Source organism: Phaseolus vulgaris, chromosome 11, assembly GCF_051622355.1.
Source record: "Phaseolus vulgaris cultivar YP4 chromosome 11, ASM5162235v1, whole genome shotgun sequence".
NCBI classification, from domain to species: domain Eukaryota; kingdom Viridiplantae; phylum Streptophyta; class Magnoliopsida; order Fabales; family Fabaceae; genus Phaseolus; species Phaseolus vulgaris.
This window is the reverse complement of record NC_143508.1, coordinates 4,440,396-4,468,015: the sequence shown is the minus strand read 5'-3', so window position 1 is coordinate 4,468,015 and position 27,620 is coordinate 4,440,396. Positions and strand designations below refer to the sequence as shown.

Here is a 27,620-nt window from a genome sequence, read left to right as displayed (position 1 = left end):
TAAGAAAACCAAAAATCAAAGCAAGACAAAAAACATAATGCACATTTACCGTAACGAACAAAGAAACGGAAGATCAACCTCTCAATCTATACAACAATCAACGTTTTACTGCCATATAAATATATTTCATTGCATAAATCTCAATTTATTAAAACTTATTATTCATTGTCTGATATAATGTTTCAAAAAATATAAACTTATTTTCCATAAATTAGATTATTTGTCATTTTAACTTCATTGTCCAGTTCATTTAATCATAGAGATTCTTAAATAAAATTATTAAGAGTTAAATTTAAACTTAATTCAAATTTATCAACTTCTAAACTAAAATTTCCACAATTTCTAACTTAATTTTCTCATATTAATATATATATATATATATATATATATATATATATTATAAGTGTCATTAAATATTTTATAAATAATTTAACAATAGTTTGATAATGAATAATTTGATAATGGATGACAAATAGTTTTAACAAATCTTATTAAAATATTAAAAAAATTTATTTATTTTACAAAATTTACTTCTCAAATCAGATTTGTACTTACTCATATAATATAAATTAATTTTATATATAATTAATAAGAGATAATGATAAGTTTTTTTCTATTAAATAAAAGATTATATAAAAAAAATTATTTTATGTTATTGTATAATTACCATAAATACAATTATACAAGCATTTTGATATGTGTAGGCGTTTCTATTATACTAAGATGATGTAATTTTAAAAATTAAATAGCTTTTGTCAAAATAGTGCTTTTGAAAGGAATGTATGGAGAAAAACAATAAAAATAATTAGATAGCGTAGAAGAATATGTCCACATTTGAAATATTTAACGTATGTTGCGGCTACTTTTGATTTGAGAGTTTATGAAATTATTTTTAAGATTGAGAGATTGTGAAATTATTTTTAAACTGAGAAATTATATGGTTACTAATCATATTTTTATTAAATAATGAAAATATATTTATCTGATGATAAAAGATATAATAGTCTAATTCGAAAATGATGCAACAAATCATTATAAAGAATTCATACAATTGTATAGGCAATAAATAGAGAAATTCCATGGTAGGAATTTCGTTGTGCTACCTCTAAAAAAATATGAAATAATAAAATTCTCCTTAATCTTTTATTTTATGATTTTCAAAAAAAATGAATTACTTTTACTTCAGCATTATTTAACTTTTTTTATGTATTTTATTTATATAAGATCATTAAAGAAATGTGTGGAAGAAAGATCCAAGAAAAATATTTAAATGGGCTTTTCATCGGGCCCTACTGCACTTATTAGAAGAGATAGTTTCTTCCTGCACCTCCATATGTTATACTCTTACCTCCATAAAGTTTTGATATTCCAAAAATGTCCTTCTATAATATTCCATATTACGTAATTTAGAATTCTTTTTCAAATTCATAATTAAATTCTGGTTATGAAATTTGAAAGCCTTTTTTTAAGATGCATAATTAGTTTCTAGATTACATAATCTATAAGTCTAAATTAACTTCTGGATTATGTAATCCGGAAGCCCTTTTTTCAAATGTATATGAATTATATAATTCGAAAGCTATTTTCAAATCTAGACTTCCAGATTATATAATCCATAATATCATTTTTTTTAAATATATTACAGATTACATAATCTGTAAGTTATTTCCAAATCCAAGATTAATTTCTGGATTATGTAATCTAGAATATGGAGATGACATAAGAAGGATAAAAAAGTATTTTCATATTTTTATGGGGTGACAAAAGAACATATGGAGGTGAAGGAAGAAATAGTCATCAGAAGACTTACAAGGCCTAACTATGCTTGAGGAATTGCTATTCGGACTCATCTTTATACTTTTCACACCCATAAACTTTTGGACTCTTCTGACATACTCAAACAGACCTTTTCTCTTGCCTTTTAGATTATAAAAAATAATCTTCATTACATTTTTTTTAATATATTACAGAAATTAACTTTTGTAATTAAATTAATTTTTTATTATTATAGAAATTAGCTTTCGTAATATATTTACGCATTGATGTATTATGGAACTAATCTCGATAATGTATGTAACCGCACAGGGCCTTATACTTATTATTTTATAAAAATGATTTAAAAAAAAAAAGTGGTGTGAAAGAGGAAATAGAGTGTAGCGAATAGCATGGTCTATCTGTTGGTGGATATCAATCGGCCCAATTTCAAGGCTTGATATATCCACCCTTGCACTCTTGATTACATTACACTGCCTTTTCTTTTATTTTAAAAAAGGAAACATTTTGAATATGACCAACTCATTTCAGGAAAAAAAGGTGTAACTATCTATTTTTATTTCTCTAAATATTATTTCCTTAATTTTTGAAAAATTATTTGTTAGTGTTAAATCTATAATACTTTTACATATTTTTTAAAATTTTATAACTAATTATTATTAGTTTAACGCTAAAATAAAAAATATTATTTAATATAGTTAGGACTAAAAACATTATCAAGTTAAGCGAATTATAATTTTAGGCCCTAAATTTAATTAAGTAACATAAATATTAACCGTATAAACAAGGCAATTATATATGTAAAACTTTTTTTTACGTTATTTATTTTGAACATGGTGTTTTCATTAAAAAATATATATTTTATTCATAATTTATAATTTATTTTGTATATATTAATTTTGATATTACAATATTGAATTATTATAAAATAGTTTTCAATGTGTCACAAATAAAATTTTTATCTCAACAAATAAAAATAATAATTTTTTTTAATTTTTTAATTTTAATATATTAAAATTAAATGTAATATAAAAAATAGTCATTATTATTTTGTTTTCTATCCTTACTTGAAATCAATACAAAATAATTTACTTATGTATTGCCATCCCTAATATATATATATATCATTAAAAAACTATTAAATAACAATTAAATTTAAAGATAAAAAATAATTAATTATTATATTAATTAAATTAGATATTATTTAAAAATTAAAATATTATTGATATTTAATTTTTTTTATTATTAATAAAAATTTATAAAATAATTTTAAATGAATATCTAAATTAGTTATTTAAATTTTAATTATAAATTAGTCTTAAAAAACTAATAAAAATAATTTATAATATAAAGTAATAAATAGTTAAATAATTAAATATTAATTTAGAAATTATTTTGTAAATTTTTATTAATAGTAAAAATACTTTAAATACTAATAATTTTTTATTTTATAAAATGATCTTTAGTTTAGTTAAATAGTAATTAATTATTTTGATTTTTAAAATTAATTTTTATTTAATAATATTTTTTAGTATATATATATTATTTATTTATTTAAATGTGTTGGATTTTGGCTCTAGTTCTGAATTGAGTGCACACCATGAGCAATATGAAGATGAAGAAGTATGATGAGAGGTCTAGAAATTGCAATTATTGATTTATCATCCATCTGTTGTCTTGATTCTTCTTTACCTGTGTATACTACCAGTATCTGACACGTACACTCTACTTCTTTCATCAATATTGCCACCACCAACATCCCCACAAAATCACTTCTAACACTTGTAGGACCAGAAACAAATTCACGAATCAGATTAATCCACTTTCAAGAAGAAGATATACCATCGCAAAAAAGTTAGAATAGGTGATAATGCAAGTAGCTATCTACTATAAAACAATATAAAACACTTTCAAAGATAACATTCATACTTTTCTATTATTATAGGTTACAATACAGGCACTGTTTTTCTCATACAGTAACATCTTAAAGAGTTTTTTTCTGTCGAAAAAGTTTAAGAGTTTTTACTTCAAAATCTTTAACTAATTCGAACGATTCTGCATTGATATTATCTTTGATTATTTAAGATAATATTAGGGATAGGGATGCAGAAATCCTGGTTCCATGATTGATCAACATATGGGAGATATTTTGTTTGAGTCAACAAGAGGAGCTTGACTGCGTGCATGCGTTGCTGAGAGACACTGGTTTTAGGGTAGTTGATTGGTTGGGGTATGGTTAGTGAATGGCCATCTGTAGAGCACTAACAGTGGTTGGTGGCTAGCTACCATGTTATTATTTGGTTACTCTTTCTTTTTCATCAAGTTATGATTAGATTGGTTGGACACACTCTTCACTCTTCTGTGTCACATTTGCATCCTAACGACAACATGGTCCAAATAATTCTACAATAGTTTGCCAAGTGTACAGCACTACCTTGGATCCATGCTTCTTTTCCCATCTACAACTACATGGAACTTCTAGAACTGCTACCACTCTTCTGATATTTCTGTAATGCCTCCATTTCTTATATCACAAAGTTACAAAAGAAAATGAAATAATGTTGATTTTTGTTATTCTTTGTTAAGTGAAATGAAATAAGATAATGAAGAACATCATAATAGGTCATACTTTGAAACTTATTTGTCCACATGTGAAATGTCGAGTGATACTGATAATTGATCATATTGACACATTTCATTTAGCAGCTATATGGTCAAAAACTATGCACAAACAGTGGCACCAGACGGCTTGTTTTCTAGTTGCTGGATATGATACAAATCAACACAACAGATCAAAGAAATTTTCTGTACATTTTTCTAGTCCTGCATTTTCTGTTTTGCACTTTTTTTACTGTAGAAGAATGAAGTACACACTTTATGCAAGTATATTTTGCAAGATTAATTGTATATATAGGTAGGTAAATGAGTTGGAATACACCAAATGTTCTCTATAATGTATATATATAAAATTTTAGATGCTATTGAAATACACCAAATGTTCTCTATAATACACTCAAAAGGACAAAAGTGTGGATTCTTGATGCACACTGTTTTTAGTAAAAAGTTTTAAATTAGATGCCATTGAAATATATCACACACACATATATATATATTGTACTGTCAAATTTGCTTTATTTGATTTATATCAGTTACTACTGTCATTGTCACTGCTTTAAACAGCATAATCTAGACAATAAACATCCAATTATATATACAGTGCAACAAAACCAAAAAAAATTACCAGTTTGGAATCATAGTTACAAATGGAGCTGGCCATTTGAATGTCTTCTGAAAAAGCTTTAAAAAGAATGAGGACAGCTGAAATGAATGATTTTGTTGTGTTGGTGGAAAACAGAAGAAGCAGCTAATATCTTCTTGCACTGCTTTTTCTCGGGGATGAATGAAGAATCTCATAATCACGCCACGTTGTCAACATTAACATAATTTTTCAATCATGAAAGTATAAACACAAAAGGAAAATTGCAATCATTCAAAGGCTTTGACGTTCTTGCTACGCAATCATTAGCTAATTAATCGGCTTCTTATCTACAAACTGATGAAAAAAGAAAATGGAAATATAAGGTTACTAGAAGTGTGTTCTTGTTATTTTTTATCACTTTTAATTGTGTTTTACTTCAAATTATAATCATTAACATCTTTAATAAGTGAGAAAAACACATCTAATGTAGAACCAAACAAAATATATACATTATGGAACCATTGATTAACTCAACAAAAGTATTATAACTTAATCTTCTAATCTTCTGATGTTATTAAAGGTAGATGCATGTCGTCAATCACGCGCCTCCTGTATGAATGTTTGATCTGCTTCTCTTAAACATAAAGTTCAGAAATCACTAGACCAATTACATCATTTTGGTCCCCTAAAGTTTTAAAAAATTTAGCATATCAAAATTTAAAAAATATACTTAGTTTTAAACAATTGAAGACTCTAGAATTAGGTTTTTTTTTTAAAAGTCATTTTTAATCTCTAAACAGTAAATTTGAGAAATTAAAATCATATTTGAAAAAAAAATTGGGAGACTAAAATTGGATTCATTATTCCAAATTTAAGATTAAATATAATGAAGTCAATTTTCAATAGTTTCTTCCACATGAGAAAGTTTAAAAATTTAATACCTACCTAACAAGAGAGGTCCTGGTGTTTTATTTTCTTGACATTTATGGTATGTTTTATTTAAGTAGAAAAGGAAAACAAAAATAAAAAGAACAAATCATATTACTTTCATGGTATCCATATAATAATTAAATTTGTGTCCTTTTTTAACCAACATTTATTCATGTTAAATCAAGTGTTAGAGACTTCAACATTTTTTTTTTCTAAAACGGAAAGCATTTAATTTCTTCGGTCTGATTCAGTTTTTTAGCTATTCCTTTTTCAATTTTTGTTTGGATAACTTTCTTTTAATATATATGTGGACATTAATTGGAATACTCATGTAAGAACCTTTATCTAAAAACGTAAACGAATGAGTCATTGCATTAAGTGGCCTCTGTGTAAAAATCTCTCAACACTTTATTGTTAATTATGATGCAACGAGACAGCTCAATGGGACACTTGTCCCAGATAATTAATTGCAATGTTGAGCTCGTAAGTTTTGGCTAGAAAACTAGGACTTTATAGCCCCCACAATAGCCTTTTTCTTCTAAATTTAGTTAGATTGCCACTGAAGTATGTTATGTGAGAATCGTGCTTTGGCTTTGGGATAACGTGTTTGATGATAAGCAGACACAAAAGGCAAAAAGTGAAAAAAAGAGAATAATACTGAGTATTTGCTTGAATATGGTTGAAAAAGTTTGTGATTTGATGAGAGTTTCACTTTTTTATATTCTATTCTTCTGTAGCAGGGATCGCTGTTCACTAACACATGTTGAGTTGGTGCAACTACGAGGTAGCTAGCAAACATGCAACCTTGCATTTTGAGCCAAATATGAAGCCTGCATGTTCTGCCAAGTGTCTGAGACAAATTCCTGGTAACATGTTTTGGTCTGTGATTTTGACTTGTTCGGCCTCACACCTTACACGTATATGTTTTTTTTTTTAGGTCTAACACGTATGTGTAGATTAATAATGAACATATTTTTGTCATGGGTAGTCATAAAATGAGAAAGACTTCATACAATTGTATCAGAAATATGAATCACGCTAGTGTTTTAACTCTTGCACACCACTTCGAACTTGAATAGATCGCGCATGGTGCAATTCAATGAACTCAACCACGCCTACGTAACGTTCATTCCAAACTCATGGATTTAACCGACACATGTGCAACCCTTTCTATTCTAGCCAGCTTATATGATAAGATGAATCTTGTATCGGATTATAATTGAAGAAAAACAATACTTTTTATTAAAATTAAGTAATTTTAATATTATATTATATCACATTAAAATTGTAAATTGATATCTCTCTACTGTATAATTGTTAAAATAATATTTTTTATGATGTTTTCTTGATGAAACATAATACCCTAATAATAATTTCATTTATTTAACATCTAAAAATTATTATTTTATTATGATATAATATTTTATTTTAATTTTTTTTTTTTTACTTAGAATGCCAAATAAACTTTATTTTAAATTTATAAAATGGCTTCTTCAATTAAAAAACATAAATTTATATTATTTTAATGTTTTATTAGATGTTCTATTATATTAATTTATAAATAATCTCTTATTTATAAATTTTTTTTATAAGAAATTTGTATAAAAGAAGGAAGAAGATGTTTTATTCTTATATGTGTATTTATTTCGGAAATATATACTAGGTAGGAGACTTTCTCTCTCCAAATTACAATCTAATTATACATGGATTCACTCAAAATTCTATCATTATTAAATTAATTTCATATAATTGAATATAATATCGTATAATATTATATACAATAATTACATATAATAATTTATTATTTATTTAATATTTTTTTCTGAAAATCGAACTCCTAATCATAGTTTTTATACTATATTTATGAAATTCAGCATTTACTATTCGACAAAAAAAATTACGAAAACACTAATTTTTTTTACATGATGTAATGACTGAAACATATCATAATTTGATGGTGGCTTATCTAACTTAATCTCTATCACAAAACAATTAATACAATATGCAATAACTTCTTATTCTTAACCTAATTGCATGACCATGATAGACTAAATGTATAAAATTTAAATGATTGATCGCATATGTAGGGGAGCACAAGGCTCCCAATTCTCAACGCAATTGATGAAGTCAAAATGTAGGTAAAAAGGGTTGCTTACATTTTGAGGAAACTATAATATTATATAAAAAGCATATGTTATACCTATCACAGATAAAATAATAATTCATGCATATACATTGAATTCAATACACTTGCAAAGAAAATTTATACGAAACCGATTCTTTTTCCGCCATGTCTTCCCTTTAAACTTTAAACCCTTATTATAAATAATAATGTCCAAATCTAAACACGAATTATGATTAGATTCGGTAGATTTCTGATGACATCTGCAGAATCTCCTTTATTATATTATTATCTGCTTCATATATATAAGTAGATAAACTCCCCATAATTTTTTAAATTTCCCTATTTTAACTACGTGTTGAAACCTCAACGATGGCTTTTATAGATAACATTTGCATACCCATTGCAACTAAGAAGTGTGAGATTCGATATTTTATTATGTTATGAGAAGCAAAAAAAAACAAAAATTCCATAGGACACTATGAACAGGAAGAAAAAGGATATTTATTTTGCTTAGATTAAAAATGAAATAGAAAATAAAAGATAAAAATAAATAGAATTGACAGAAATAAAAGATAAATATACTTTTTTGTAAAAGAAAAATATAAACAGAGATTATGTACATATTCATTTTGAATAGATTTAAAATAAGAAAGAAAGAACTATTTTTTTTAGATGAGTGAAAGAGAGGAAAAATAAATAAGTTGAATTAAAATAGTTAAATTTAATCTAAATAGTAAAAAAAATTACACCATTATTTTTAAGGGTGAAAATATATATTTTTTCAGTTTTTATGTCATAAAAGTATTTACGTTTTAAGAAACTAAAATAAAAAGAGAGGTTTTCAATTTTTTTTTCTGATTCATTCTGGAAAAATAAGTTTCTTATAAATCTCCCAAAAATATCCTCGTTTTTTTCTTAAGAAAAAGTAAAATTTTGAATTATTTTATTTTTCTTTTCTTTTCTCTTCTTTTCTGTATACTCGATCTTTTTAAATCATATTGCATATTTCTCATTTTTCTAGGCCAAAAACTATAGAAATTGCACATGTTAAATATATAATATGAAATTATGGAAACATGTCAAGTGAAACATTTTTTTATTGTGATAAATAAAAACTATAAATATAAACCATATTATATATATAAGTCGTTAAAATTTGATTAATAATCAGATTATTACTTGAAAAATCATACATTTTTTTTACTATTTATATTCAAACTTAATTTAATAATATTTTTAGTTTTATTTTTCATAAGAAGAATTGTCATCTAATATATAATTAAGTTACAACTCTCTATACGATCTAGTAAGTTCAACTTTAAAATATTTAATGTGATATAATGGGATAATTTATTCAAACAGTGATTCATAAAATTTTGATTTTTTTTATCATGCTTGAAGTCTAAAGGAGGAGTGAAAAATATCGAAATGAGTTAATAAGACTTATATTATAAAGTCGTTCACCTTAGGATTTTAATGTTTACTCATTTTAAAATTAATCAAAATTGAATTTGATAAAAAAAATTAAACATATATTTGAAATATATACATGCTAACATTAAATTCACTATAACTTTTATATTTAAAATATGTAGATATATAATAAAAAATAAATTAATTTTATATGGACACACGTAAACGTATCGTCATGCTTATGTATTGGGAAATGTAGAATTAGTCCACACAGCGAGATTTCCTGATGCAATTATTCTTTTTACACCTATTCATTTTTTAGATAATATTTTTTTTAAATATATTAAATATGTAAGATAAAATAATAAAATAAATATTTTATTATTAAAACAAAGTATAGGTACTGGAAGAAAAAAATTAAAAAAAATTAAAAATGAAAAATATTTTAAAATAAATGAAAAAAAGTACTTAGGGAGACATATATATAATTTGGGATGGAAGAAGTAGTAGTGGCATAAATTTTTGGGTAGTGAATGAAATAGATGTGACCTACTTTACTTATATAGCAATTATCCATTACCAATATTTAAACTGCGTATTCAAAGTAGATTGAAGTTCACACTGTAACATTTATATTATCTTATACTATGAAAGGGGAAAGACAACCGAGGAAGATGTTTGGTCACGTATTAGTTCGATCTGGGCAAGACTTTTTGTTACACTTAAGAAAATGAGTGGTCCTGAACAACGTTTGAAGTTTGATGGCAATATCAGAGACGTAGACTTACAATTTTTTGAGAAAGACGCAGCGCAGACATTACGCCTTCAGCAGTTATTAAACAGCTTCTGTGTGAACATTTTGGATAGTTTTGGATATTAGAATGTTGCCCTAAAATGCCATACATATATGGTTCAACAAACATTTTGACTTCACATCCCAAAACTTTGTCTCTGTCTGGTGACATGTTACATTTCATTTCCATTTTTTGTGTTGCATTGCATGGTTTTGGGTAGTATACGCAATATTAGGAATTTTCACTCGGAATGTTCGGTCATGGATGGCCATTGCACTTGTACGGATTCCTTAGACAGTGGGAACGAGGAATTTAAATTTACGCACTCAACGTGTTGAATTCAACCTTCTGATATATTGTGCTATGTAACTCAGACACGGTCACATGTTTAAATTTCTTGATCTCATTTTTAAATTTCTTTTAAATTGTTCTGCCATCGTATCATCCACTTGTCTTTTTATTCAAAATAAATAGTTAATAATTTGATATAGTAATTAAGAATGTGACATTATTATGAGTAAAAGAATTGGGGAAGATCTATTGAAACCGTCCAGCAGAAGGGAGAGGGCAAGTGGGAATTACACGTCATGGTGGCATCAGCTAAAAAGCGGCTTTTTGACAAGACAAAAAGGTCAACATTAGACGATCCCTTCCCTTCCCTTCATGGTATAGAAATTGAAAAGTCAAACATAACAATGGCTCATTCATATGCGCAACCAACACACTTCCTTACGCAACAAAACTAATGTTCATTTTCTCCCACAAAAAATCTTCCAATTTTCGGTTTCATTACACGTGTCGCGCACCCATCACCCCATCTCCCTCCACCTCTCGCTATATATATCCGCGTAACCAACCTCTTGTTCAACTTTCAATCCTCTCAAACAAACACAACCTCAATAAACACATCTCAATATTTTTAAGATTTCTCCTTCATTGCTTTTTCTCATTTTTGAATGACAAACGCACAGGGAGGCTCCTTGGTGGAGCCCAACACACACAACAACGCCTTACACAGACCCAAATTTGGAGCATTATTGCACTCCGAACCCAACTCGCCTTACCCCTCCAACAACGACGATGATAACTTCCAATACAACCGCCGCAGCAACGCCGCCCACTTAAACTACACAGACAGCAGCAACAATGTCTCTCCCTACGCCATGTCCCCGTGGAACTACCAACGCGATTCTTCATCTCCCCTCAAGAAGTCTCCGTGGTTATTACCCACCTCACCTGCGATAAACCTCTTCCACCACCAACAAGACGACTTTCCTGGAAACAGCCTCATCGGATCCCTCGTTCGCGAAGAGGGTCACATATATTCCTTGGCCGTTTTCGGGGACTTGTTATACACGGGCTCCGACAGCAAGAACATAAGAGTTTGGAAGCATCTCAAGGACTACACTGGCTTCAAATCAAGCAGTGGATTGGTAAAAACCATAATAATCTCCGGCGAAAAAATCTTCACGGGCCACCAAGACGGGAAGATCCGAGTGTGGAAGGTTTCGTCCAAGAATCCAAGCAAGCATAAACGCGTCGGGAGCTTGCCGACATTCAAAGACTACGTCAAGTGTTCCATGAACCCCAAGAATTACGTGGAGGTTCGGCGGCACCGGAACGCGGTGAAGGTGAAGCACTTCGACGCCGTTTCGAGTTTGAGCCTGGACAAGGAGGAAGGGTTGTTGTACTCCGGGTCGTGGGACAAGACGGTGAAGGTGTGGCGTGTGGCGGATTCCAAGTGCTTGGAGTCGATCAACGCGCACGACGATGCAGTGAACGCGGTGGTGGCGATGTCCGGAGGGTGGGTGTTGACGGGGTCCGCGGATGGGACGGTGAAGATGTGGAGGAGGGTGCGCGATGAGAAGGGGAAGAAGCCAAAGCATGTGTTGGACCGGATTTTGCTGGAGCAGGAGAACGCGGTTACAGCGCTGGCGGTGAACCCTACGGCCACGGTGCTTTATTGCGGTTCCTCTGATGGTATGGTGAACTTCTGGGAGAGTGACGAGAAGCGTGGGTTTATCCACGGCGGCGTTTTAAGAGGGCACAAGCTAGCCGTGCTCTGCCTGGCCGTGGCGGGGAACCTTCTCTTCAGTGGGTCTGCGGATAAGAACGTGTGTGTGTGGAAGCGCGACGAGAGTGGGTTCCACTCCTGCCATTCGGTTCTGACGGGTCACATGGGTCCTGTTAAATGTATCGCCGTGGAGGAGGACCAGGCGCAAGAGGAGAAGCCTCGCCAGAAAGGTGATCAGCGGTGGATTGTGTACACGGGGAGCTTGGACAAGTCGGTGAAGGTGTGGCGCGTGTCTGAACAGACGCCGGAGTTGAGCTGGACCACTCCGGGTCAATTTACCACATAGACTTTGTGAGGGTTGGTTCTTGTCGTACAAATTGTTTTTGTTAATTAACTGAGTTATCCAGAAACTTGTAAATACACATGTGATCACTAATTGCATTTTTTCACACTCTAGGAGTCTGTATAAGCCTTGTATCAAGTATTGCAAAGTTAATTAGCAAAGTGAACGAAGTTTTACAATATATTGGTAATTCATCTTAAGGGGGAAAGTTAATGATGTTTAGTTTGCAACAGGGTGAAATTATTCACACCACAACCTACTCAAATACACCATGCCATGTAACTTGGATACAGTATTTTTCCAGCTGCTCCAGTGGTGGGAACTGGAAGGGATGCAATGCAACCACTCAACCCACATACTATAGGACAAATGAACATAAAATATCTACTGAGAATTATTTTCTAGAGCGGGTGAGATAATGTTTTCTCCTCCACATATTCATCATCTCATCATAATCCATTCCTATACTCTCACTAGCTTACTACACTTTATAACATTTCATGCAACTCATATCACACAGCGTAATTCTTAATACTGTTGTTGTGTTTTTTAATCCCATGTTTCCTTGATTAATTTCAGTTACACAATGGATTACCACCGCAATCAGCTGAGTGGAATTTTTGTATGTACGTAACATAGGATTTACTCAATCACATCAGTGTCTGTCTACACGTTCCTTCGGATGCAGGGTGCTGAAATTTCCACGATAGATTATGACCCTGTGTATCAACATGATCCTTCACTCAGGTCACCCTTCTTTTCATTAAGCTAACACATGATAACAATATTCAGTTTTTGAGTTATGCACTGTAATGGATAAAATAAAACTACTCGGCAGTGCATTGAATCTTTGTTTGTGCTTGCAGGTACCATCTAATCAGTATACATGTTTGAAGGGTTCAAGTGGTTGGACATGTTTGAGGACACTGATATGTATTCTTATCTTATTCAGTGGCCTTATAGATGACTGCGATGAGTGCACTGTAGACAGTAATGGAGTTGCTAACCACGAAATTTTAACAGCCAAACATCATCACTCATATAGTCTTCAGCATCAAGAAATTTCTTCGAATATTGACCAAGAGATTGAACAGTAATGCTTAAGGAAAAAATCTTGGAGGAAATGATAATTAACCTAATCTTGATTAGGCTAGAACTTATGTTGCCACCGCATGGTCTTATTGCATGTATCCCCAAACTTGCATTTATTTGTAAATGTGACTTTAATAACAATTTCATAGATATTTCGATTATCGTAAATCAAAGTTCAAATATTATTCTTGAAGGGAACGTGTTAATGCAAGTAAATCAAATGTAATTTTTATTACGTAAGGTTAAAAACTTTAAGCTAAAACTTTTTAAAGACAAATCACTTCTCTTTAAGTAATAATTTTAATTATTTTTTCTTATAGAATAAAAAATCAGCCAAAATTAATGTTTAGCGAACACCAAATTCCAGAAATCATGACTAGGATATTTTCATTTTCTACTTAGTTGTACACTAAAAAAAATTATTAAATAAAACCTATTTTTCAATGAAAAAAAATGATTTTCTTCTAGTGGTGGTGGTAGGTGTTGTCATTTGTTCAATTTAAAAAAAAAAAATCTTCAATTATGTTGGATGAAAACAAAATAAAGAACCTGTAATAGACAACTATATATTACAAAGTAAATTTTAAGTCTAACTCAACCTCATAAAACCGGCTCATGAGATGAGGTTTGCATCCACTTATATACAATGAATTGTCCCCATCTAGTCGATGTGGGATTTACAACACTGTATTATCATCTAACAACTTTTTTTTAAAATAAAAGTTTTCGTGATAGGCATTACTATGCAACTTGACATCTCAGTTATGTTGACATCTCAAGTAACAACAATCATTTGTCATCACATGAAAAAAAAGTATTATTAAAAAAAATACAAAAATATGGAAAACTAGACCAAAGCTCACGTGTTAAAAAATATACATATGTAGACTATATTTATTCATAAAGAATTTTAAGAACATACTAGATGATAACCTATTATACCAATGAAAAGATTCTTTTTTGAATAAATATTAAATTAGCAAACTTATCAGCAAACACATTTCCTTCATGAAAAAATATGAGTAATCCTAAATCTGATTTTCACACATTAATTAAGTAATCAAGAAAAATATTTCACCGATGACGAAGCATCCAAGGAACATTAGTCCTAACAATAAACGCATCACAAACCAAAGCGAAATCACATTCCAGTCAGACATTAATAAGTCTCATCTTTTGAACTTCCTTCATATAATCTAACCACCTTAAATATTACTAATTTACTTTTATTATTTGATTATAACACTACAAGAAAATCATGAAATAGAAACCAATTTTAGAGACAAAAAATAATTAGTTGTAATAATGACTAAATTAGAGACAATTTTAGAGATTAAAAAAAAAACTTGGTTTCTAAATTAGTTTATATCATTGTTAATTGGTTTCTAAATTGGTATCAAATTAGCAACTTTTGCTACTAAATTTGAAATCTAAATAATTGATAGTTAAAACTTTGGTAACTAATTTGATACCAATTTAGGAACCATTTAACAATTATAGAAACTAATTTAGAAACCATTTTTATTAAGTTTTTAAAATGGTCTCTAATTTAGTTACTATAACAACTAATTACTTTTTGTCTCTAAAATTGATTTTTATTTCATGTTTTTCTTGTAGTGTAATATTTTATTATTAGAAGGAATTGTGAGAGATAAAATTGGGTATCAAATCATAATTTTTTTTAAAAATAAAATCATCTAATGAAAACTGGTAATTGTTTGAGGAGAAAGAGTACCAAAATATTTTTTTATTTTTTTACAGGCAAATAATGAATTAATATAAAGTAGCACTTAAGGGTACTGTAATCATAATACAAAAAATGATTCATATTAAAACCTACACACCAGACTTACGCCAAAAAAAGTGTAAAACAGTTGGATACAAAAGTCCCATTCTGACTACAAAACACTTATTCTAATAAAAAATATAGACTTTGAGATGTATATTCTGCACTATAAATGCATCATAAATTGCTTGCTACATGCTCTTTGTTCCAAAACTAATGCTTCAAAAATGAGCTCATTACATGTTACAAAGAGAGGTTCACAAGTCACAAATAACCCAAAATTTATAATAAAAGAAATGATACTTTCACAACAAGAGAATTTTATATTCATTTTTTTTTTATAGTTTGGTCTAATTCAACTCTATTGAATACTCGTGAATAATATGTCCAAAATTACGAGTTTTTATTTGTGAGAGGGTAATTAAATCTGTTAGGTGATAGCGTTTACTAGAAATATGCTTTGGCATATAAAGAAGAGAACCATGATTTTTGGAAATATGAAACCTTAAAAATTAGGATTTTTAAGAATAATTAAATTTTACTTAAGTGGTAAAATAATATTCTTAAGATTATTTGAACAAGTTTTTATAAATCAAGAAACAATACGCTGTTTTTATCAAAATTTAAATTTGTTATCACATTAAATTATTTAATAAAAATAACAGTCCTATTTTCTTTAGTTAAATTTATACTTTTTGTTTAGGAAGGTTAGTTTCCACCTCTCCATGCAAGATTATGTTTTTGTTAGAAATCTGATTCAAAATATTCGTAAAAAAAAACTCTATTTTCTGAAAATTTAATTTTTTAAAAAGTAAAAAAAAATATCCAGAAATTAGGTATAGAAAATATTAGTTTATATCATGAATAGTAATTTTTCTAGATTTTAATATATTATATATTTTTTTATGGTTGAATTTAATAGCTAGAACTATTTTGTATTAGATATTTTATTCCATTGATAATAGTATAAAAAATATTTTATTACATATATATTGATGGATATGACTTCTTGATTTGACTCGAAGAATGTCTAATATAATATTTGAATATGTATGATATAAAAACAAGATGTAGTAGTTGTGAATCGGAAATAAATATTAGAAGTTGTTAAATAATTTAGTTTTTGCAAATATAATTATAATATCTCACAAAGACGTATAAAAGAATGTGCACAAAAACATTTATATTTCCACACACTTCAGATACATGTAAAATGAGCGTAGCCAACGAACGAGGTAGAAAAAATAGAAAAAGACAAATATGATGGATTATAGAATGTTTCTTATAATTTCTTCGTTAAAAATAATAGATTTGAATAGCTTTTCATGAGTTTATTTCAGTTTTTCAAAATAATTAAAAGGAAAAAATATATAATCTATTTTAAATGAGATAGCTCGTCATAAAAAGCAGTTATTTTTTTAAAATAAATCAAAATTATAATTATAAACAAACAAACACATTTCCATTTTGTTAAAATATTTGGAAATATAATTAATCACTATTTTTTTTTTATATTTGAATGACCTCATTTTTAAAAATAAAATTGGAAGAGAGAGCCCTACAAAACACTAAAAGAGGGGAAAAACATAAAATAGTGTCAATGAAATATACGAAAAAAGATAAAGAAATTATAAAATGAAATTAACAAAAGAAACGAATCATCAAAAGTATACATTAAGGCTGTGTATATATACAAGGTCAGAAAATCATACACTCTAATTCATAACAACAAGCTTAAAAGTATATCCTAAAATAATATAAATAAACTTATCAATAACAATAAGCTTAAGAGTATATCCTAAAATAATATAAATAAACTTATCATAATGTAAGACTAGAATTTTGAGGAATTACGTATGAGATAAGATATCTTTATATATCATATTGATTATTTTTTATACAATGAAGGTGAGGGATGGATGAAAGCAATGATATAGGGGAATTACTTTCCATTTCTCACCTAATCATAGATGCAAAATAATTCAAATGCATTTCTTTGTATTTTTTTTCTCAAGTTCTAAGTACATCTTTATATCATAATCCGATGTAACTATACAAAGTCACAATTCTATATAAGCTTCACTATCTTTTCATCTACTAGTCTTTACTCTGATTTCATTTTATATACATACTTTGCATTTTAATACACATATTCCTAAACATTAATTAATTTGATTTTACAATAAACTAATAAAATATTGTACATAATTAATCACAATACTGATTTCTACTTTGCAACTGCCTCTCGTTCTTGTTTCGGTAGTCAACAATATTGTTGTTATTGTTTTGGAGAAGATTGCTTGCATGATTATGATTGCTATTGGCATCACTTTTACTGTTGTCGACATCATAATTGCTTTTAGTACCATCACGATTGTGATTGATACTGTTCTCATTGCTTTTAAAACCATTATTGTTTCTATAATTAGAATTGTTATTTGAATTGCTTTTAGCACTGTGATCATTGAGACTGCTTCTATCATTGATTTTAGTGTTATTGTTGTTGTGGTTGGAATTGCTTTTAGTAGTATGACTATTCTTGTTGTTGCCACAAACGCTATCATTTTTTAGGTTGTTGTAGTCACTGCCATTTCTTTTAGTAGCATCATTGTTGCATATGTAATTCTCATTTAAACATTCACGAACATTTTTTAGGTTGTTGTAGTCATTGACATTTCTTCTAGCATTATCATTGTTGCAGATGTAATTCTCATTTCCGCAAGAACGATCATTTTTTAGGTTGTTGTAGTCATTGGCATTTCTTTTAACACCATCATTGTTGCATATGTAATTCTCATTTTCACAAGCACGATCATTCTTAGAGTTGGCAATGCCACCAGCACTACTTTTGTTGCATTTGTTGTTATTATCATCACTTTTCTTGTAACTATCATTGTTACCCTTGTAATTATCACTACTACCTTTTTTAACACCATCATTGTTGTGAATGTCATTCTCACTACCATAAACACCATCATAATTGTTGTTTCCCTTTTTGTTGCCTTTAAAATTATCATTGTTATTTTTGTTGGTGACGGTGTTGTCATTGCCACTGATTTTAACACAATCAACATTGTGAATGTTATTGTCATAAGCATCATCACGTGTGTTATTAATAAGGCCTTTACTTTTAGAAGTATCATTTTTGTTGGTGTTGCGACTATTGCAATTGATTTTAGCATCATCATTGTTGTGAATGTTATTGCCATAAGCAATATCATGATATTTACTACCATTGACATTTTTCTTTGAGTTATTGTTGGTGTTCATGTTGCCAACATTGTCATCGCTCTTAGCACCACCATTGTTTGGATTATTATTGACATTTCCATAAACACTGTCATAGTTAATCTTGTCATTGCTACTACTTTTAGAATTATTGTTCTTGTTGTTATGACTACTATTTTCATTTCTCTTAGAATCATTATTCTTTTGAATAGTATTGCCACAACCACCACCATGGTTATTGATGTTATTGCAACTTTTAACACCATCATAGTTGTGAATATTGTAGTCATTAACACCATCATTCTTGATACTGTTATTATTCCATGTGTTGTTGATATTGCTACCGCTTTTAGTGTCATCACTCTTGTAAATATTATTTCCATTGATATAGGCACTATCATTTTTACTATTACCATTGTTGTTACACTTAATGTTATAAGTGTTGTCATTGTAGCTTTCATTGTCCTTACTTTTAGCATAATCCTTATTGTGATTGTTATTGTCATAAACATTATCACAATTGATGTTGTTGTCATTTACCTTGAAAGTATCATTGTTACTACCTTTGACATCATTATTGTTGCAAATATTTTTTCCATAAGTACCACCATGATTAGTATAACCCTTAGAACTATCATTGATGCATATATTTCTAACATTGTCATCACTCTTAACAACACCATTCATATAAATGTTATTGCCATAAACACCATCATGGTTATTGATATTGTTTCCACTTTTAAAATCATCATTGTTGCAATTATTATCTTTATTGATAATAGGTTTTTTAGTTCTAACACTCTTATGATTTTTGTTGGTATTTTCTTTACCAAATCTCTCAGTTCTATCATTGTTGTAGGTATTATTTTCATTGGCATAAACATCATTATTGTTATGGTTATTGTCGCTTTTAAGACTATCACTCTTGTAATTGTTATTGTCATTGTCAATGTTTTTACCTGTATTGTGATTGTTGCCAATATCAATGCTTTTACCATTATTGTTGTTGTAGTTGTAACCATCTTTGCCTCTGTTATGAACATTGTTGTCACTATTAATGTTTCTAGCACTGTAATTATTATAGTTCACGTTGATATTTTTAACAATATCTCCATCCTTTTGTTTATTGTTATCCTCATACTCAATGTTTTTACCACCATCAATACTCTTGTACTTGTTCCCATTGCTTTCAACACCATCAATTTTGGGGTTGTTGTCCCTATTTTTAGTGATTTTAGTTCTAACACTCTTGTCATTATCATTGACAATACTGTTAGTACTATCATTATTGCAGTTGTTAATGTCAATATCTTTATCCTTAGTGTTATCAATGTTGAAATTCTTTTTTCCATTGACATTATCACCACCATTGTTATGAATGTTGTCGTCGCTATAATTACTTTTAAGACCATCAACATTGTAATATTTGTTGTCATTGCCCATGTGTCTACCATTAACAACATTGGTGTTGTTACTAATGTCAATCTTTTTATTTCCACTTGTGTTGTGCTTGTTTTCAATGTCAATTCTCTTACCAACATCGTTGTTACAATTGTTGTTGTATATATTGTTGTTCCCACCGTCAATGCTTTTAGTATTATAATTGTTGTAGTTGTTAATGTCAATATCTTTACTCTTAGTGGAGTCAATGATGCAATTGTTTTTGCTATTGACATAAACACCACTCTTATCATTGTTACCACCATTGTTGTTACCTTTAAGATGAATGTTGCGATATTTGTTGTCATTGTCATTGCATGTACTAATACCAACATTGTTGTTGCTAATATTGTCAATGTTTTTATTTGAACTTGTATTCCAACCATTGCTAATATCAATTCTCTTACCAACATCGATGTTACCATTTTTGTTGTATTTGTTGTCAGTGTTATTGGTGATGCTTTCAATGTTATCATTGTCGTACTTGTTAATCAAAATGTCTTTACTCTTATTGCTAGCAATGTTGAAATTGTTTTTGCAATTGACATTATCATCATCATTGTTATTGATGTTGTCGCTGCTATTATCATTGTGTCTACCAATATGAATGTTATTGTTGTTGATGTTGTCAATATTTTTATTGAAACTTGTGTTGGGATTGTTGTCAATGTTAATTGTTTTACGAACATCAATGTTACCCTTTTTGTTGTCAGTTTCATTGGTGATGCTTTTGATCATATCATTGTCGTAGTTGTTGACTTTATTCTTTGACCTATCAATGCTGTAATTGTTTTTGTCATTGACATTATCATTATCACTGTTATGAATAATGTCACCATTGTTATCACATTTAAGACAATCAGAGTTGTGATTTTTGTTGTCACTGTCCATGTACCTATCAATATTAACATTATTGTTGTTACTGATGTCAATCTTTTTATTTGAACTTGTATTCCAACTGTTGCTAGTGTTAATTCTCTTACCAACATCAATGGTATCATTGTCGTACCTGTCTATGTCAATGTCTCTACTATTATTTCTATTGACATTAAAATCACTTTTCCCATTGACATTATCAGCATCATTATTGTGGATGACGTCGCCACTATAATTGCTTTTAAGATCCACAACATTGTGATATTTGTTGTCATTGACCATGCATCTACCAATATCAACATTGTTGTTGTTACTAATGTCAATCTTTTTATTTCCACTTGTATTGTACTTGTTGTGAATGTCAATTCTTTTACCAGTATCGTTTTTATAATTATTGTATTTATAGTCGTTCCCACTGTCAATTCTTTTAGTACTATCACTATTGTAATTGTCAATGCCAATATCTTTACTCATAGTAAAGCCAATGATGCAATTGCTTTTGCTATTGACATGAACATTGTCATTCTTATTGTTGGTATCGTCATTATTGTTACCTTTGAGACCATTAACATAGTGATATCTATTGTCATTGTCATTTTTGTCGATGTTAATTCTTTTACGAACATCAACATTACCATTTTTGTTGTCAATGTCATTGGTGGTGCTTTTTATCTTATTGTTGTCGTAGTTGTTGTCTTTACTCTTAGTATTGTTAGTACTATTATTTATTTGAAGACCACCAGAGCTCCAATTTTTGTTATCATTCTCCATGCCTCTACCAATATCAGTATTGTTGTTAACACTAATGTTATCATTGTTGGTGTATTTGTTCTCATTGTCATTGCTCATGCTTTTAATGCCATAATTGTAGTAGTTGTTATTGTCAATGTCTTTACTTTTAGTGCTATCAATGTTGCAAATTTTGTTGGCATGGACATGATTATCATCATTGTTACGGATGTTGTTGCCACCATAATTACTTTCAAGACAACCTGCAATATGATATTTGTTGTCATTGTCCATATGTCTATCAATATCAGCTTTTTTGTTGTTACTTGTGTCCATATTTTTATTTTCACTTGTGTTGTGCTTTTTGTCAATGCTAATTCTTTTACCAACATTGATGTTACAATTGTTGTTGTCTTTGTTGTAATCATCACTGACAATGCTTTTAGCACTATTGTTGTTGTAATTGTTAGTGTCAATATCTTTACTCTTAGTGGTGTTAATAATACCATTACTTTTGCTATTGACATTTACACCATCTTTCTTACCATTGTTGTTGTCATTGTTGTTACTTTTAAGTCCATGAGCATTGTGATCTTTTTTGTCATTGCCATTGCGTCTACTAATATCAATATTGTTGTTGATGATAATATTGTCAATCTTTTCATTTGCACTTGTGTTGGATTTCCCACCAATACTAATTTCTTTACCAACATCAATGTTATCATTGTTGTTGTATTTGTTATTGTCAATGCTTTTAGTACTATCATTGATGTAGTTGTTGTTGTCAAAGTTTTTTCTCTTTGTAGTGTCAATATTGCAATTTTTGGTGTTGACATGAAGACTATCATTGTTATCTTTTTGGCCATCATTATTGTTGCTTTTAAGATTATCAACATTGTGATACTTGTTGTCGTTGACATTTTCGTTGCATCTACGAATATTGACATTGTTGTTGTTGTTGATGATGTCAATCTGTTTATTTGCTCTTGTGTTGCGATTATTGTCAATGTCAATTCTTTTATCAACATAGATGTTTTCATTGTTGTTGCATTTGTTGTCATTACTAATGCTTTTAGTACTATCATTGTTGTACTGATAGATGTCAATGTCTTTGTTGTTAGTGTCATTAATATTGTAATTGTTCTTCTTGTTGACACAAACATCATCATTGTTATAGTCGTTGATGTTATTGTTGTTACTCTTAAGACTATCAATGTTGTGATTTTTGTTGTCATTGTCGATGTGTCTACCCATATCTGCATTATTGTTGTTGTTGCGAATGTCAATGCTTTTACTTGCACCTATATTGCAGTTGTTGTCAATGTCAATGTGTTTACCAATAGGAATGTTATGATTGTTGTATCTATTGTCATTGTCATTGCTAATGTTTTTAATACTATTGTTGTCAATGTCCTTACTTTTACTAATATCAATGTTGTAATTGCTCTTCTTATTGACAGAAGCACCATCAACATTATGATTTTTGTTGTTGTTGTTGTTGTTACTTTTTAGACTATCTGTGTTGTAATTTTTGTTGTTGTTATTGTCAATGCGCCCACCAATAGCACCATTATTGTTGTTGCTATTACCAATGTTTTTACATGCCCCTATTTTGTTATTGATGTCAATCTTGCTAGCATCCCCACTTTTATTGGTGTTGTTAATGCTTTTAGCATTATTGATACTATCCGTAAAGTTATTATTCTTAGTGATATCACCGTTATTTCGCTTGTTACTTTGAGAATCATTGATTCTAGTGCTACCATAGTCATTGTTGTTATCATTGTTGTAGTTGTTGTCATGAATGTCACCCCAATTGGAATATTTGTCTCCTTTTTCACTACTTTTAGCATGATCATGATTCTTATTATTGTCATTGGGAGTGTTCTTGGTTGCATCGCAATTCTGGTTGTTAAGGTCATTTTCATGGCTAACAATGGCCTTTTGCGGTGACGAATAACTCATTCCGGTCATTGAAGAATTAACATTCATTGTTCTTGGTGAGCTATAATTTAACCCTCCTAAAGAAGAATGATGGGGAGAACCAACATGATTCAAAGGGGTCTTGCTTTGGAATGTGCCTACCTCTGACACTTGTTCAAACACACGCCACACCTTCACTGACTTGTCCAAGCTCCCAGTGTACACTATCCACCCTTGTTCTTGTTCATGACACTTCTTTGATTGCAAGTATTCTTCCTCCACGGCAATACACTTAACAGGGCCTGTGTGACCTACCAAAACTGAATGACATGTGTGGAAACCATTCTTATTGTGCCTCCACACACACACATTCTTATCTGCTGAGCCACTAAAAATGAGGTTTCCAGCCACAGCAAGGCAAAGCACAGCGAGTTTATGTCCCTTTAAAACATCACCTTGCAAGTATTCACCCTTTTGGTCACGTTCCCAAAAGTTCACTAAACCATCAGAAGAACCGCTATAAACCACTGTGGCCATACAATTCACAGCTAACGATGTAATAGCATTCTCTTGCTTTAGCAAAATTCGATCCAAGACATGCTTTGACTTTTTTCCCTTCTCCCCTTTCTCCCCTTTTTGACCATTCACCCTCTTCCATAACTTCACAGTCCCATCAGCAGATCCGGTCAACACACGTCCGTTAAACAATGTGACCACCGCGTTCACTGCATCATCGTGTGCACTAATAGAATCTAAGCATTTTGAATCTGCCACGCGCCACACCTTGAATGTTCTGTCCCACGAACCAGAGTACAATAACCCTTCTTCCTTGTCTAGGCTTAAACTCGAAATGGCATCGAAGTGTTTCACCTTCACTGCATTCTTGTTTCTCCGAACCTCCACGTAGTTCTTTGGGTTCATGGAACTTTTCACGTATTCTTTAAACGTGGGCAAGCTCCCTATGCGTTTGTGGTTATTTGGATTCTTGGAAGAAACTTTCCACACTCTGATTTTCCCATCTTGGTGGCCAGTGAAAATTTTGCCACCGAATATTACTATGGTTTTGACCAATCCACTGCTTGATTTGAAACCAGTGAAGTCTTTGAGTTGTTTCCAAACTCTTATGTTCTTACTGTGCGAGCCTGTGTATAACAATTCCCCTGAAACGGCCAGGGAATATATGTGACCTGTTTCGCGGACAAGCGATCCGATAAGCTCAGTTTCAGGGTGATTATCTTCGTTGTGGTGGTTGAAGACACTTTCGGGTGAGTTAGGTAATAATAACCATGGGGACTTGTTGAGAGGAGAATAAGTATTGGGTTGGAAGTTCCATGGGGACATAGAATAGGGAGAGGCATTATTACTACTTGTGGTGCTGCTATTGTGGTTAAAGTTGAAGTCATCGTCCTCATTATTAAAATTGCTAAACGAAATAGGTTCAGGATGTGATAATGTTTCGAATTTGGGTTTGTGTAAGGTGTTATGTGTATTTAGCTCCACTAATGTGGAGCCACCATGTGCATTTGTCATTCAATAATGAGAATAAGTGAACAATAACAAAGAAGATTAGACTTTTTTGGTTTGAGAGAATGCACTTTTAAAAGAGGAAAATTTGAAAATATTGAAATTTTTGTTTGAAGTTGCATTTGTGTAGCAACATTGAAAGTTATGGGAGAGGTTCTTGAAATGTCTCTACATATATAGGTAAAGGTGGAGAAATGTTGATATAATAGATGGATATGCAATGTGATAGGATGATGCATAAGCCTTTTTCTATTGCGAGAAAAGAAATATACCGTTTTAGTTTATGCAACTTCCAATCTTTAACATTCTTTTAATAATATTGCTATTAATATATTATTTTGTGTATACTATAATAGTCATTGTTTGTGAAACCATTAATGTTCTAATTCTAAAAAATGTAGCTCTACTATTTTTTTTAAGAAGTAAAATTATTCTCCCTTTTAAACTCAACAAACAAAAACCATCAATGGTATTCTTTTTTTGTCATATGATTTAAATAAGTTAATCTAAATTTGGAGCGTCTTATAACAAAATTTGTACAATATAGTGTTTTTTAATAGAGACTAAAATAGTATTAATATTCCTTTTCATAATATTATTGTTGAATGAAATGTGAGTATGATTTATATTCATTTCATATTTTCATTGTTGAGAAATCATTTTTCAAAGCATGAGCAATGATGTGATCAATATATCATTCCACTTAACAAAGGTATAAAAATTAGAAAATAAATAAAATTAATATTATTTAGGATGTTGATATGGTAGAAGAGGCACTACAAGGAGATCTAGAACTTCTATTTGTAGTTCTGGATGATACATAATGAAGCATTGATCCTACCCAATGTTGTACACTTGGCACGCTATTAAAGTATTATGTATCGAAACTCAAGTTAGAACATACATGTAAAAATGGACAAGTTTAAAGAAAAATTCAAAAAACTTGCACTTTTGATTGAAAAACAACGTTAGATTGTGTTATGTTGTTGGGTTATGTTTCTAATTATTGGACCATGTTGGCATTTGGATGCAATTGGGACACAGAAAAGGGTGTTCAAACTAAGTAGAACCCATTCATAATTTCACCAAAAAGATAGCCACCAATCCCTGTTAGTGCTCTACAGATGGCTACGCATGCATGCAGTGAAGTGAAGCTCCTCTATCACTCAAACAAAATATCTTCCCTCTTCATCAATCATGGAACCAAGATTCATCTATGATGTTGTTTCATACCAGTTTCTAGAACTATCATACTTCTTAAGCTTCTTATAAGTTATGTTTGAATTAGAAAATATGGTTTAAGTGCAAGTTATTTTTGTGAAATCAATTTGTAAATTAAGGAATTTTAACCATTCACATTTGGAAGTGAAATTACTTCCAAATCTAACATACACTTCAACAAATAACAAATGTATATATAATATTGATGGTTGGATATTTCACATCGATTAAAGATAAAAATATTTTATAATAATATTTATATTTCATAATAATATTTGAGTGTATATAAATTTTATTTTAAGAGCTGATTTATGAAATTGAATTAGACTTAAAGTTCATAGAGTCTGTCCTAATAAAAGTTTGTTTAGTTTATTAGACCATTCATTGTTAAAATGTTATTGGATCATCCATAAATATATAGTTTCACGCACAAATTAATAGATTTTATGTAAAAAAATGTATTAATTAAAATAAACATGAGTGTTTATTCTAACTCTCTCAGTGTAATAACCTGAATGTTTGATCAAAGCTTTGAGTACATACACTTTTTACTAGCTAATCTCATCAAACGATTTTGATTCAATCAACTAAGTTCTGAGCTTTTAGTTGCTATATACGTTAGTTTTATCCAATAAAACATGTTAAAATTATATTTAGACATAACTATTTTTTTAACTCTAAGCGATTAACTATTTTTCAAAATAAAAGCAATGTCAATTTTGATACACTAAATAATGAGTTGTTCATATTATAAATAAATAAAAACTAAAGAAAGGGTATAATTTAACCAAAGAGTGGATATATCGAGCATGTAAATTGGGCCATATGATACCAATAAATAGATGGTCCATGCTATCGCAACCATTTTTTTTCTCTTTACACCATATATTTTTTTTGTATTTTTTAAATGAAAATGTGGTTTTTAAAAACTAATCTCTGTTATGTATTTTTTTAGTAATATATGGCTAACTGCATTATATAAATTAAATTTCCTACTACACTAATAGATAAATTTATTATGGAATCTAGTTTTCGTAATATATTGAAATATATTTACATCGTAGAAATTAATTTTTGTCATATAAAAATTAGTTCGAAACCAATTTTCTTAATCTGGTGTTTAAGATAGAAATTTTACAATTTCCAATAAATTTAAATACATTGAATTTGAATTAATTTTATCATTAATAAAAAAATATATTTTACATAA

General features: G+C 29.6%; 2 protein-coding genes across 6 annotated transcripts; one reads left to right on the top strand and one right to left on the bottom strand.

The window, feature by feature from the left end:
* The first annotated feature begins 11,100 nt into the window (after window positions 1–11,100).
* Window positions 11,101–13,846, top strand: LOC137826735 (protein JINGUBANG). Of its 5 annotated transcripts, none has more exons than XR_011083579.2 (4): window positions 11,101–12,599; window positions 12,825–13,001; window positions 13,171–13,338; window positions 13,458–13,846. XR_011083579.2 is itself a non-coding variant. In XM_068632873.2 (2 exons), exon 1 carries the CDS (start codon window positions 11,191–11,193, stop codon window positions 12,592–12,594), a length of 1,404 nt encoding a protein of 467 aa, XP_068488974.1. In that variant the 5' UTR covers window positions 11,107–11,190; the 3' UTR covers window positions 12,595–12,605; window positions 13,171–13,309. The 5 variants fall into 5 exon arrangements, 1 of the variants encoding a protein (XP_068488974.1); XR_011083578.2 differs by having other exon boundaries at window positions 11,101–12,605; XR_016517700.1 differs by having other exon boundaries at window positions 11,107–12,599; window positions 12,815–13,001.
* Window positions 13,847–17,677: 3,831 nt separating this feature from the next.
* On the bottom strand, window positions 17,678–25,329 carry LOC137822554 (uncharacterized). Its single transcript, XM_068627459.2, has one exon. The coding sequence runs from the start codon at window positions 25,193–25,195 to the stop codon at window positions 17,678–17,680; it is 7,518 nt and encodes a 2,505-aa protein (XP_068483560.2). The 5' UTR covers window positions 25,196–25,329.
* Between the last annotated feature and the right edge of the window lie 2,291 nt (window positions 25,330–27,620).

What these genes read in the sequence shown, in the direction of transcription:
- LOC137826735 (XM_068632873.2), top strand. Translation starts at nt 11,191, where the DNA reads ATGACAAACGCACAGGGAGGCTCCTTGGTGGAGCCCAACACACACAAC.
- LOC137822554 (XM_068627459.2), bottom strand. Translation starts at nt 25,195, where the DNA reads ATGACAAATGCACATGGTGGCTCCACATTAGTGGAGCTAAATACACAT.